The 13,588-nt window shown below is 40.9% G+C and overlaps 1 protein-coding gene across 9 annotated transcripts in view; it reads right to left on the bottom strand.

The window, feature by feature from the left end:
- Nucleotides 1-13,588, bottom strand: part of LOC148063724 (myomegalin-like) — a 41,902-nt gene that overhangs the window by 3,692 nt on the left and 24,622 nt on the right. For 5 of the 9 annotated variants that reach the window (XM_087811960.1, XM_087811962.1, XM_087811954.1 and 2 more), the window contains 27 exons: nucleotides 13,090-13,272; nucleotides 12,932-13,024; nucleotides 12,800-12,871; nucleotides 12,619-12,725; nucleotides 12,422-12,564; nucleotides 10,561-10,691; nucleotides 10,394-10,491; nucleotides 10,094-10,328; nucleotides 8,830-8,995; nucleotides 8,642-8,758; nucleotides 8,330-8,568; nucleotides 8,074-8,270; nucleotides 7,866-7,983; nucleotides 6,601-6,718; nucleotides 6,470-6,524; nucleotides 4,555-4,796; nucleotides 4,372-4,476; nucleotides 4,145-4,303; nucleotides 3,778-4,011; nucleotides 3,576-3,707; nucleotides 2,967-3,083; nucleotides 2,706-2,895; nucleotides 2,518-2,633; nucleotides 1,799-2,035; nucleotides 1,616-1,717; nucleotides 276-496; nucleotides 63-206 (listed from right to left, as the gene is read on the bottom strand). In XM_087811960.1, the coding sequence (XP_087668086.1) occupies nucleotides 63-206; nucleotides 276-496; nucleotides 1,616-1,717; nucleotides 1,799-2,035; nucleotides 2,518-2,633; nucleotides 2,706-2,895; nucleotides 2,967-3,083; nucleotides 3,576-3,707; nucleotides 3,778-4,011; nucleotides 4,145-4,303; nucleotides 4,372-4,476; nucleotides 4,555-4,796; nucleotides 6,470-6,524; nucleotides 6,601-6,718; nucleotides 7,866-7,983; nucleotides 8,074-8,270; nucleotides 8,330-8,568; nucleotides 8,642-8,758; nucleotides 8,830-8,995; nucleotides 10,094-10,328; nucleotides 10,394-10,491; nucleotides 10,561-10,691; nucleotides 12,422-12,564; nucleotides 12,619-12,725; nucleotides 12,800-12,871; nucleotides 12,932-13,024; nucleotides 13,090-13,272 (4,071 nt within the window). The remainder of the gene's footprint in view (nucleotides 1-62; nucleotides 207-275; nucleotides 497-1,615; nucleotides 1,718-1,798; nucleotides 2,036-2,517; nucleotides 2,634-2,705; nucleotides 2,896-2,966; nucleotides 3,084-3,575; nucleotides 3,708-3,777; nucleotides 4,012-4,144; nucleotides 4,304-4,371; nucleotides 4,477-4,554; nucleotides 4,797-6,469; nucleotides 6,525-6,600; nucleotides 6,719-7,865; nucleotides 7,984-8,073; nucleotides 8,271-8,329; nucleotides 8,569-8,641; nucleotides 8,759-8,829; nucleotides 8,996-10,093; nucleotides 10,329-10,393; nucleotides 10,492-10,560; nucleotides 10,692-12,421; nucleotides 12,565-12,618; nucleotides 12,726-12,799; nucleotides 12,872-12,931; nucleotides 13,025-13,089; nucleotides 13,273-13,588) is intronic. The other 4 variants (XM_087811955.1, XM_087811956.1, XM_087811963.1 and 1 more) reach the window with 4 other exon arrangements.

Here is a 13,588-nt window from a genome sequence, read left to right as displayed (position 1 = left end):
GTAAAAAAAAAGAAGTCAACATCAAGCTTTTCATTTCTTCTGTCGCATGTCTGGATCCAAACCTTCTTCAGGCTCAGACTGGGGTGGTCAGCATTGGGCAGGGCTGCTCTCCAAAACATCTTCAGCAGAGCCAAACCTTCTTCCATGATCTGCCTCAGCGTCTTGGTGTTGGACAGCAGAGCCTTCACGCAGCCGTATTCCAGGATCTGAGCAGACATGAGTCAAGTCAGTGACTTCTCTGTGGTTTTCAGATCACGTTTTAGAACTTCTCTCACCAGCTCAGTGTTGTGCTCCTGGTTGCTCTCGGGCAGCGGGGGGCCGAGGTAGGACAGCAGGGTGGTCTCCAGACGCTGCACCAGGCTGCGGCCCTCCAGGATCTGCTGCTGCAGGGCGCTGAAGTCGTCCACGTGGCCGATGGCGTGGCGTCCGTTACGGTTGGCAAACGATCCGTCCGGAGCTTCCCCTTCCAGTTCAGAGTGAGGGTCCAGAGGGTCTGCTGGTCCAGATGCAATAAAAAACACATTTAGTCATTTTAATATTTACCTAAGGCAGCGCTTTGACAATGTTTTCTGATTGTTTTAATGTAATTTAGCGCGGCCCGAGGGCCACTTGCGGCCCTTCAGCAGATTCCACATGGCCCGTAGTTTTCGTTATAAAATATATTTTTAACCAGAGCATGTAAAATGAGTTCAATTGTAGGAACGTTTTTAAACATCATTTAATCTTTTTAGGCAAACACAACAAAGTAGAGCTGATTTAAAATGTTTTTTCTTGTCCGTGTGGTGGAAGCTTTTATTTTGAAATTGTTAATGAGATAACTCTTATTTTGGCAATGTTCCCATTTGGCCCTCGCTTCAGTTTTCACTTCATCCAATATGTCCTTTACGACAAAAACTTTAGAAACCCCTGGAATATGAGGACAATGCAGTTACACTGTTCTGACACTTGGTGACGCCAGAAACAATTGTATTTGATCAGAATCAGTTATTATTATTATCACTATTATTGCCAGTGTTGTAAACACAACATAGGATTATTTTGTGGTGTCTTATGTATTTCTGTTTTTGAGTTTAGTACTTTGGTACATAAAATAAGAAATGAAAAGTAAATATAAAGAAACCGCAGTATGGGAAATACTAAAAGTGATACAATATTGAATCAAACACAGTAAATAAGGATAGAACATGGAAAAATTGATGAATAGAATGTATGGAAATAAAGAAAGACAGAGAAAAATGGAGATACATTAAAATAAAATAAAAAGTTCCATATAATTAACAGAATATTGTTTTGGGAATTTTAACAGCAAAGACTAAAAACAAAAGCACAAAATAAAATTAAAAACTAGAAACTTTCACGGTTGGCTTTCTCTACAATGATTTATCGCTATTTCTTGAGGCTTTTAAAGCATTTTTTTTGCTTTTATATGAATCGATTTGTCAACATATACACGTTATTTGGTAAAATGTCACAAATATACAGTGTTTTTAACTCCTTTGCTCGAGGTAGAATTCATGTTTTTCATCTTATAAACTGAGATTCTGTTGATAAACTGAAATATCGCAGCAGAATATTTGAACGAATCAAATGGTCATGCAGTGCAGTTAAGTCACACCGTTGGAAACGCAGTGGCCGTCGTCCAGGTCCAAGTATGGAGGACCAGGAGATCCGCAGTTGAACAGTCCCATGTCCCGGACTGGTGGAGAAGGAGCCGGGTCTGCAGGCCACACACACGTCAAACTCGGACCAACTCCATGCTAATTTTATGATCACACAAGTCCAAAAGAAGAAGTCTCACCGTGCAGCAGCTGACGCCTGTAGAGGTTCTCTCTCTGTGGACTGGCGCTGAGGGCGGAGAGAGATGGTCGACGAGGGGAGGCAGCACAAAGCCTCTGCTCCAGCTGTTTGTGAAGCTCCAGCTGCTTGAGGGCGCTGTTGTCCTGGACGCTGTTCTGAAGCTGAGCCTGCAGGCTCCTCACCTCCCCGAGCAGCTCCCCGTACTCACCGGGCGTGCCAGGAAGGTCACTCAAGAAGCCTGAACACAATTAAACGATGATAAGCTGGAAGAAATCAAAACTAGTTCCTGCATTCAACCACTAGATGGTGACAGAGTGTAATTACAGCCGCAGACGTTTTAGCTTTAATAAATAGTACCATGACTCCCGGAGATATTCACATAAATACTAAATATATATATTCAACAGCCTTAAATCAGAAATTAAATTGAATGTTTTAGGGACTGTGAGCCTGTAAAGAACAATAAAATCATAAAAAAGCAAAACGTGAGATAAGTAGTTTCTTAATTCAACCACTAGATGGTGGCAGAGCGCAATTACCGAGTATAAGAAACGTCAGAAAGTATGTTATTTAAAAATAATACGATGACATACCGAGTTATTTAAATATATAGTAAATACATATATTCAACAGCCAAACTCGGGAAATAAATTGTTGGCGTCTGTGACTGTAAATAAAGAATAAAGGTTTGTTTATTCCTAGTATTAAGGAAACACAAACCTTTGCTGGTCTTGGGGCAGATACGATCATAAACCTGCAGCTCGCTCTGCAGAGAGTGGATGAGCTCTCTACTCTCACACAGCTGCTGCTGAAGCAGAGAAACATCATGTTGGAGCCTGAGGAGAACAGAAAATGGAAAGCAGTGAGATCAGAACACACGTCAAATACGTGTGGATCCAGCAACGGACCTGTTGTTTTTCTCCTGGCTGGTCTGGCGTTCCTGCCTGATGGCGAGGAGCTGCTGCGCCTGTTCCTGGCTGCTGACCTGCAGCCGTCGCTGCTCCTCCTTCCACTGCTCGGCCTCCAGCTCAGCCTGAATGACTTGGCTGCGAGCTGAAATCAACGCCTCCCTGAGCTGCACCACTTCCTCACACGAATCTACGAGAAGGATTTTTAGTCGACTACACTTGTGAGTCCTGAACCCCAGGATCGACCTCTGGTTCTAGTACCTGTGCTGGTCTTTAGACGAGACTGCAGGTTTAAGTTCTCCTCCTTCAACACTCGGATTTCATTGGACAGCTGTGTGACAGAATCCAGACCCTGGATGTAGATGTTTGTTGGCGCTCCTGGACAAATGAAGACGGACCAGGTTAGATGCTTTGTTTCAGTCAAAAATATGAATCCAGTGGTCCCTCTTTTATTGTGGTAGATATGTTCTAAATATGGCGTTTTATTTGTGCCTATTTGTTGAGCGTGCAGTTAGAAATTTTGAGCACCTGAGAATATGTTTTGTGTGCACGTAAGTGACAGTTTGCATGTCATTTTTATTCCAGCAAAACATAAAGTGGTTTCAGCAAACAAACATTTATTTTTTAAAAACAAGAAATTATTTGTATTTACGATAAGTACTGTATATGGACAATAAACAACATTTATTTGAACTTGCATTGCATATGAGGGGGCCATCCCTTTCAATGCTCTTAGCAACATTTACCTGAGAAGCTAGCACAATGCTTTGCCGCCCAGGCAACCAAAGCCGAAGGAAAATATCATGGAAGGTGAACCACGAATTTCTGAGGGACCACTTTTTCTATGAAGATATACATTAAAAACTATACCTCGATCATGTACGCTGCAAGATAGTCTCTCTTCCAGCTGCTGCCGGAGTCTCTCGTTCGTCCTTATGGAATCTTCCAGGCGCTGACGTAGACACCGGACCTCCTGCAGGTGTTCCTCAATCAAATTTACACCTGAAAACAAAACAAAAAAATATTTTTGTAAATATTCCAGATCTTTACACTCAGACGTGCGAAATAATACCAGAGTGGCTGTTTGTGGACTGGTGTGCAGGGGAGCTAGCGTAGCTTCCAAACTTCTGACCCACACTGTCCCACAGGGTCCCCCCTGTCACCATGCCGGAGTCAGACTTCAGCGAGTAGTCTTCTGGGATGTCGCTCAGCTGGTAGGGCTGGAAGGCGTGATGGGGGAGCTGGTTGTAGCCCGAGAGGTCATGCTGGTGGTGGGCTCCGGGGGAACCGTGATGCAGAGCAAACTCTGCGAGAAGAAAGTAAAACAGCTTGAAGGACAGACCAGTAAAAATGATGCAAACAAGGCACATGTCTAAAATAAACAAAGTGTTGAAGAAGGAAGAAAACAATGTGATCATGTGACACACCCGGCCTCTCACCCCTGTTCTGTTCATTCATACGCTTATACAGCGCATCCAACTCGGGGCGAACAGCGATGACGGTCCGGGCCCGAGGTCGAGGTGCAAAAGGGCCCTCTGCACCGAAATAATCGGGGCCACAAGCAACAAAGGGGGAGGAAAGAGGGTGACTGAAGGGGGCTGAAGGGAAATGATAGAGTGAGCAAGACGAGACTGGAAAATCATAAAGTGATAGAAGCGACTCAGACCTCTGAAGGACGGACTGTTCGAGCCCACAGAGGTGAAGAGTTGCATGTTAGGACAGCTATTGGAGGACTTGAGGGAGGGACGAAGGGGTGGGATGGATGGAGTGACTACAAAAAACAGATTGAAAGTAAAAGAATAGTAAAAAAAGATGGAGAAATGATGCAAAAAAAAAGCGATGTCAGTACCATCAGGCTCTAGTTCCGGCTGTGGCAGGCGTTGCTCGTCCTGATACTCTCTGCCGTCCAGGTCTGAGCACAGCTCCAGGTCTTCGGTGGTGCGGTACTCGTCGGACACCATGGAGGTCCGATCCGAGTGGTCGGTGGTCTCGGATAGAGCTTGACAGCTGGACGGGGTCTCCGGTCGGTGCTGCAGCTTGTCGTGGAGGGACTCGATGATTTTGTCTTTCTGCTGAAGCTCTTTGCTCAACCTGCAGGTGCATGAGGAGGTGAAATAACTTTAATGAGGCAAACATTGTTTTTATAATTTTATTAAAGGAGGATCATCATTCTTTCTCTAATAAAAAGATGTATCTGACTTCTATGGAGGTTGATTTTATTTTTCTTTATTATTCAGTCAAAATGTTGCTTCAAGAAAACCAAAGTTTCTTTAATAAAAAAAAACTTCACTCATAATTTTTTTTCCTATTTAATAATAAAAAAGACTTTAAAACGTATGTCTCATTAATAATAATGAAAAACAAATGTTCTACTTGAAGCAAGTGGAATTAAATCAAGAGAAAACTATTCTACCCATAATATGGGACACAATAAAACAAAGTTTCAGTTTCAACAATCAGTTTCATAATAAAACGTTTTATGAAACATATTTACGATTCAAGCAATAAATATCTATTTGAACTAAACAACTTTTTTTTTCAATTTTGAAATTCAATTATTTTTAATTCATTGAAGCCAATTTTATTTTTATTTAAGCAACTATTTTGATCGAAAACCTTTCGATTGAAGTAACTTCATTTTGATTGAACAACAAAGAAACTTATCTCCATTGATTCCGATTTCGATTTTTTTATTATACATTTCCCTGTCGTATCCATGTTGACCACTAGAGGCCACTGTAAGTGACATCGTACTAATTATAGTTAAGACCGAGACACAAATAATCACATATTGATATTGAAAAAAAATACTTTGGTGTTGAGTGGAACTGACAAGAATATGTCCTGGAAAAAAAATACAATACTAGAAAAACTGTTTTTATGGGCTTTGTTAAGATCATTACTATAAGTATTACTGGACCGACTGGACTCTCTGAGCCTCTTAAGTCCAGCTGGTGCGACACCTGCAACGTTACTCTCCTGAAGCAACTTAAGAGCGGACGAGCTGCTCTGCGGCTGCTGTGGATTAACTGCAGCCAGAAGGAGAACAGTCGACCGCTCCTCACATGCCATGATACGTCACATGACATGACTAATCACAACTTAAATCTCCAAAGCAAATGACTTCACATGCATCGCACGGATTCAATAAAAGAAACTGCTCCATTGCTGGCCTGGCATTAGAGCGAGGTGCAGAGTAGAGTGAACATACTCTGGATCTCCAAAAAGGGGAAATTTTTAGTGAAGTGGAGTCGTCGCCAAAAATTTGAGGGATTTTCACACACTTTTAACTCAGTTTAACTCATATTCTGAATCCTCAAAAAGACCCTCAACCAGGCCTCTTGGAGAAAAACCTGTGTTTATTAACAATCGGTATTTTTTACTAAAGCAATTCACAACAAAAGCATCTCCTCAACAAAAGTACCGTCTGTAATAATTCTGTATAAATACTCAAATTAGTCAAATCTTAGCAAAACCTAGGAAGTAAATTCTTCATATTAAACTCCCTCTTGTCAATTATGGCAGAAAGAAATGACGACGCAAAGTTTAAATTCCAAATGAGCCGTGAGACGTGATAGGAGACAGTAAGTGATCAATCAAAGATTGATAGGTGAATTTACTGTAATTATAATGGTCTGGTAATGGATGACACACACTCAAACTCAACTCAAAACCTTAGATATCTGAAGGATTTAATATAATACTATAACAATATAAACTATGCAGCTGTTCGACATTTAAAACAGAAAAACAGCAGAACTCACCGCATGGCAAGTAGCTCGTGATCCGTGCTGCTGTCGTGTTTCTCGGCTCGGCCTCCTGTCAATCAACATCAGACATTAGCATTTATAGATTGAATCGGCTAATTGGTCTCCAGCAAGATGGAGTCTCTTACGTCCACTGATCTTGGTGACGAGTCTCTGTGCCAGAGCCGAGCCTTGTGCCAGCTGCTCCCTGAAGCTCTGGCCCATGTAATAGTCGATGTCGTTGGCTCTCAGCAGCTCCTCGAACGTCTGCAGCAGGAAGTGAGGACAAGTCAGAACAACAAGAAAAAAATATAAAAATATACAATATAAATATAAATATAAAAATATATAAATGAAAATGTTGCATTTCCAGAAGAAAATGCAGTGTGAATGCTGAACCTGCTGAGTGTTTAAAACTGAAATGCTTGAAAGTATTTAATTAGTATTCAAAGTAAAAATGTGGAAACAGTTGAAATAATGATATATAAGAAAAAGACTGATGTTAAGATGTAGAAATAAAATGAAAAAGGTTGCGAAGAAGGAAAAAAGAAGAAAAGGAAGAAAAATACAAAGAAGAAAAAAAAAAAGATTAAGAAAAAAGTAATACAATTTGTAGTAGAAGTAGGTGAAGTATTAGAATTAGTAGTAGAAGTAGATGAAGTAGTACAATTAGTAGAAGTAGCAGTAGAAGTAGTAGTACAAGTAGTAGAAGTAGTAGAAGTAATAGAATTAGTAGTAGAAGTAGAAGTAGAATTAGTGATAAAATTGGAAGTATAAGTAGTAGTAGAATTAGTAGTAAAAGTATTATTAGTAAAAGCAGTAGTTGAATTAGTAGTAAAAGTACAAGTATAAGTAGTAATATATTTAGTAGGAAAAGTATAATTAGTAAAAGCAGTAGTAGAATTAGTAGTATAAGTATAATTAGTAAAAGCAGTAGTAGAATTAGTAGTATAAGTATAATTAGTAAAAGCAGTAGCAGAATTAGTAGTAGAAGCAATAGTAGAATTAGTAGTAGAATTAGTAGTATAAGCATTAAAAGTAGTAGTAGAATTAGAACTAGTAGTATTAGTAGTAGTTAGTAAAGAAAAGTGTTTTTAAAGTTGAATTTAAGGTAAGGTAAGGTAAAGTAGAACTTTATTGAAGTTTTTTTCCAATAGGCACAGCAAATACAGCAATTTTTCATAAAAAATAAATCAAAATAAAATAAGAACAAGAACAAAGAGAAATAAAGAGAAAGAACAATTAAACTAATTTAGTTTCTAGGTGTGAGTAGATTTACCAGTAGAATTTACTGTAAGGTCAAAGGTCAAGTGAATGAGGGGAACGACAGTCAAATGCTTTTCAACATTCACACCATGAAGCATAATAATGTGCCAGAAGATTTGATCTTGAGGAAATCATTGAGGGTTTAAACCTTAGTGGTGTCGCCCAAGTGTTGGGTGAGGATGTGCGACACCCCTCGGCCCTCCCTCATCTTCTGCCTCAGGCTGGAAAGCTCACGGGCCTGAGACTGGATCAGAGAGTTGTACTTCCTGCATGAGGAGAAAAACGGTAAATTTTCTGAAAAATGGACTGAGAAACATTTCCTCGACGTCACGACCATTTTTCCCCGTCGCACTCACCCGGGCCACGTGGCACATTTCCCGTCCTCCGCCTGATCTTTGACCTCCATCTTGGAACTCCTGAGCTGCGCCTCCAGGGAGGTGACACGAGTCATCAGCTCCTGCAGCTCTCTGCCTCGCTTGGCTCCGGACTGGTTGTCCGACATCCAGCCTTCGTCGTCTTCTGCTCCGCTCGACCTCTCGAAAGCCCAGTTGACCTTGAAAATAAGTCAGTGTGAGAGATTCTGAGAAAAAGACGTCTAAAAGTCAGTCCTACCTTGCGTGGAGTTCTCTCCAGGCTGGACGCATAGTCGCTGGTGGAGGACAAGGAGCGGACCTTCAGCTGAAGTCCACGGATCACCTTGTGGCAGCGGCTCAACTGGGAGCGCAGATCCTGGACCAGGGAGCTGGACTCGTCTCCCATTTTCCCGCAGTTTCCCGAGTACCAGCCTCCAGCCACTCCCTCGTGGTCCTGAGGCAGAGACAGCGAGGTGCACATCTCAAGGTCGTCAAACTCTGCGGAGCAAAACAGAAGACATGAGGAACAAGCTTTAAACTTCAGGATGAGGTTCACCCCACGACGGTCCACCTGGGCTGCTGGCGTCTTCTCTCTCCGCTTCGTTCTCACTGCGGCCGCACGTCTCGTAGCCCAGATCCTGAAGGTCCACCTGGACTTGTTTGCTGGCCTGCTGGACGGACGTCTCGGCTGCAGAGCGGACGGAAACGTGGGTCAGAAACATCGGCCCCGCACCCTGAAGGTCGCGAGGACGGACTCACTCAGAAGATCTCTGTAGTCCTTCAGTTGCTCCGCCTGGGCCTGGACCGTCGCCTCGGAGACCATCAGTCGCTCCTGCAGCTCCCTGTTCTCCTGCTGGCTCAGGGCCAGGTCGGAGCGCAGGCGGAGGTCGCTGTGGATCGTGGCCTCGCATCCAAGACCAGAGTCCTGAAGCAGATGAAGGACAGACTGAATGATTTTCTTTCTCTCATCTCTTGTAGGAAAATTAACATTTAATCGATCGTGACCTTAAGGCCTTAAAGTGCTTCAAAATAAGGGCTTAAACTCAACTTAACTATATAATCTGAGCCAAAGAAACCATAACATTTGATGATGATTTTTATTTTATCTTAAAAGTCCTGCGCTCATAGAAACTTGTAGAAGGGCTACAGAATATCATGGTCTGTGGACCGCAGGTTTAAGTTTAGGTTCTTGGGTTATCTCAGGGTCAAGATGACCCGAAGGCCCGAAAACACCTAGAGACAACACAAGGGATACCTCAAACACATTTGTTCTCGGGCCTTTGGGTCACCTTGACCCTGAGATAACACAAGGGTAATCAGAGTTTTTTGTGGGTTTCATTGGCAAGCAAAAATGATCAATTATACTTCACTAAAATGAAGTATAAACTTTGTATATAAACTTAGATTTATGTTAAAAATTACATGTTTAGTATGTATTTATGTCTTGAAGTATATATGTGTCATCAGAATATTGAATGGTTGTCATTTAATACATTACATGTTGACATTTTTTAAATAATTTAATTTAATTATTTCGTCAATTAATCCATCAATTAATCTGTTAATTAACCTGTTAATCAATCAAAACCGAGGCACTATTATATATTTTTATATTTAATTTAAAATGATACAAATGAATTTAATACATTTAAATTTATTTTTTAATTATTGGAATTAAATAGATAGATTGACTTATATAGCATAAGTTAAAAAAAACATTATTTTTTTTTATCACTAAAAATGGTTTATGGTTGTATGTATTTTTTGTTACTCTATGCAAATATAATTTTTTATTTAGTGTTGATTGTATTTATTTTGAGTGTCTTTATAAGTATAATCAGTTGGTCACTGTCTTTTCTTGTTTTCTGTACATGCGTGTGATTATGAAACAGTTCCGTGTGTGATATTGAACCCGGATTTCCCGAAAAGGGGACGAACTCAAAATCATGTACAAAAATTCCTTTTTTCATTTGTTCTTTCAATAAATGTTCCTGTACATGTAGAAGAATTTTAAATATCTTACCGTGTCAGGCAGCACAGGGTGATGAGAAAGATGCAGCGTGGACGGACGAGTGCGTCTCTGACCATGTTGTCCAGCTGAATGTGTCTCCTCCTCCTCCTCCTCTTCACCATCATAACTACCCTCCTCCTCCTCCTCCTCCTCCTCCTCCTCCAAACGTCCTCGCTCCTCTCTTCTTGCCCTCCCGTGACCTTCCTTCAGTGCCTGATTCTCCTGCCGAAGCCTCTGCAGTGCTCTCCTGACACACATATCAACGACGTGAGTAACTTCAGAAGAAGATGATCTCAGAAGGAAAACTTTTACCTCATCTGAGCCAGAGACGTGAAGCCGTCCCTCTGCAGCTCTGCCTTCAGGTCTTCCAGCTCACACTCCAGAGTCTTGGTCACTTGTCCTTCCGGCGTCTGGAGGAGACATCTCTGTCAACGATGATATGTATATTGAATAAACAACAAAAAAGGTCAATCTCTCACCTGAAAGGAGCTGAAACTTCTGGCTGAAACTTTATCCTCCTCCTCCTCCTCGATGCTGTCAGTGAACTCGTCACTGCTGCCGTCTTCATCGTCGCCCTCCTCCTCCTCCTCCTCATCCTCAGTGCTCAGCTCTGCGAACAGCATTGGAACATGTTTAATTTTAATTTTCTTCTTCTGCTCGTTCTCCAGCTCACGGCATGAAGAAAAAACATTATGTAACAAAATAAAAACCAGAAGGTGGGCGTGTGCTCGTCCATGACGTGCTTTGATGATGCTTTCATTCACTTATTCACCTCCATTATACTAGATTTCTTATTTAAAGGTATAGAATATAGTTAATATGTCACTTCTACAAACTAACTGGAAGAATGAATGTGTTTCTGGACTTTTATAGTGATTTGTCTGCACTTTATTATGGGATGCATTTGGTCTGGAGAAGGGGAAAGCATTTAATAGGTCAGTATTTTTACGACTAAATGGAGCAAAAGATCACATGACCTCAGGATGTGTCACGGAAAGGGGAGGGGCTTGTGTTGTGTTTGGTGAACTGATGTTATGTTAGTAGAGGACGATACATGTAAACAACCATGCAGACATTGACGCATGCCGGTTTATTTCAAAATAAAAGCTTTTTAATGTTCTTATTTCTTTCTTATTTGCTGAATTAAATTGAAGGTATAAAGGGTGGGAAAGGGAAGATTAGTTTGGGGTCATAAAGGTTGCTTTTTAGGGGGGAAAAAAGGGGTCAATCGTGAGGTTCACTGGGTTCAGGGTGTTAAAAGTTTAAAATATTTCCCAATCCGACCAGAAAAAAAGAGAAACCCATGAGAGAAGTGTTGTACAAAATAAGTCAGCACATGTTTATTGATGTTGATACAAAAGAGATGGAGACAAAGGAATCCAACGTTGAGGCTCGATGGAACAAGAATGTATTGAAGTACCTGAATGGACGTATCTGAGCTAAGCTAACGGCTAAACTCAAGTTTCATGCTACAGTTAAAACAAGTGCATACGAGGGGGGGGCTGTATGGAAGTACATCAGTGCCATCACCATAATGAGTGTAACAACTGAAATGTTGTTTTTTTTAAGCATTGAAGTTATTATTTTAACTGTATTCAATACATTTTATATTAAAATATATATATTTTTAATAATTGAATTATGCAACAGTATAAAAAAAATATATCATTTATTTTCACATATAAGTTTCAATAATATCCTTTAATATTCAACATTAAATATGTCCATTATAACATTTAAAAAAATGTCATTATTAAATTAAAATGACTGGGAATTTTGAAATATTGAATATATCAATATAATATACAAATGTCAAACTTTAAACCTGAACAAAAACCCAATTAATTCAAAATATTGATGTTTATTAATTAAATTAATTACACAAATAAATAATAATAAATAATAATATAAATTATTGAGTTTAATTAATTTAAAATAAATGAAATGCTTAAAATAACCATTCAATATTCTGATGGCACTGATATACTGCCATAGAGCCAAGTTTAAAAGTGACTCATGGCTGTGTCGCCGTCTTCGCTCGCGGAGAGACTTCCTATCAAACATGTGATGGATGGAGACGCGTCACTGTAAGAAGGCATGACTTCCAGCACAAGATGAGACTCCACTGTGAAGACACCGGTGAGACACAGACATGGCAATACAGAACCACTGTGAGCAGGCAGAGACAAAATCAAACACAAGATGAATTAAAGTGATTTTTTTTTACGCCACTTGACTGTTAATGTAAACAGATTACTGTGTATTTAAGCCACTCTCACTCCGTGCTGTGGTCAGACAAAGAATCACTGTCATTAGTGCTCGAGCGCCTCCCGTCCCCACCTCCAAAGTCTGGCTGCATTTTGGAAGCCCTGTCCATCCTCAGGGCCGTGTCGCGGGTCCTGGCCAGGACCTCCTCCAGCTGTCCCCGGAGAGCCTGAACCGTGTCCAGCTCGGTGTGAAGGGACTGGACCTTCTCCGCGCTGCTGTGACATTCAGAGATATTTAACTCTGAAAAAAATGATCTTCCCTTACTTTACCTGTCGCTCCTGCTGTTAATATGAGCCAGACTCTGGTATAACCTCTTCTCCGCCCTCAGGGCCTCGTTCAGCTTGTGATACTCGGACACCAGCTGATCCAGCACGTGCTGCAGGACCAAATGAATTCTTGGTAAACTTTTCTAAGAAAACTTGTGACATTTAAATAAACAAAAAAACCTACTTTGTGATCCTGACGACCCACTCCTTCTACCTGCTGCGTGCTGTAGGACGAGCGCAGCGCTGAGAGCTCCTTCTGTAAAAGTGCAGGATTAAATCACGAGTGTCTGATGAAAACATATTGTCTTCAACACACCTGGGCCTCCCTCTCCTTCCTGAGCGCCAGCTGCAGCTCATCCTGAAGAGCCCTCAACTCTGACGGCGCCTCTTCTCTGTTCCGCATCATCTCCTGATCACACCGCCACAGTCAGACAAACACCTGGATTTTCAAGATTTAACTGAAGGTATAAGCACCTTGATAAAAGCTTCTTTCTCCTTCAGCAGGTTTTGCAGACGCTCCGAGTCTCCTCCGAACTCGCGCTCTCGGTCCCGCCTCAGCTGGCACAGATCCTGCTCCTTCAGCAGCAGCTGTTTGTGGAGCTCCTGCAGCTCGCCGGCCCGCTCGCCGATCACCATGGACAACCTGTAGGAGGTGTCCTGCAGAGCACAAATAATGGATCAACTCTTTTACCTTAAACTATTTTTCCTGCAATGAGTTACACATGTGTGCTGATCTCAGTTATAATCATGCAGTGGAATTAATCAATAAACTGTCCAAAAATATCCCCAAAACATTGATATTTATAATGAAAATGTTGAAACTTATATTTAAATTAGCATTTTTAAGCATTTTTTTTAAACTTAAAAAAGTTGTTTTTTGAAAGGTTTATTTGTTTTTAAAGTAATTTAATTTGTAAAATTATTTAAATATTAAAATACAAAAATGAATTCCATCAGTCTACAGTCCGTAAGA

This window comes from Callionymus lyra, chromosome 16, assembly GCF_982586985.1.
Source record: "Callionymus lyra chromosome 16, fCalLyr1.hap1.1, whole genome shotgun sequence".
NCBI lineage: Eukaryota > Metazoa > Chordata > Actinopteri > Syngnathiformes > Callionymidae > Callionymus > Callionymus lyra.
The sequence above is the reverse complement of the archived record's forward strand: the minus strand, read 5'-3'. Positions and strand labels throughout refer to the sequence as shown.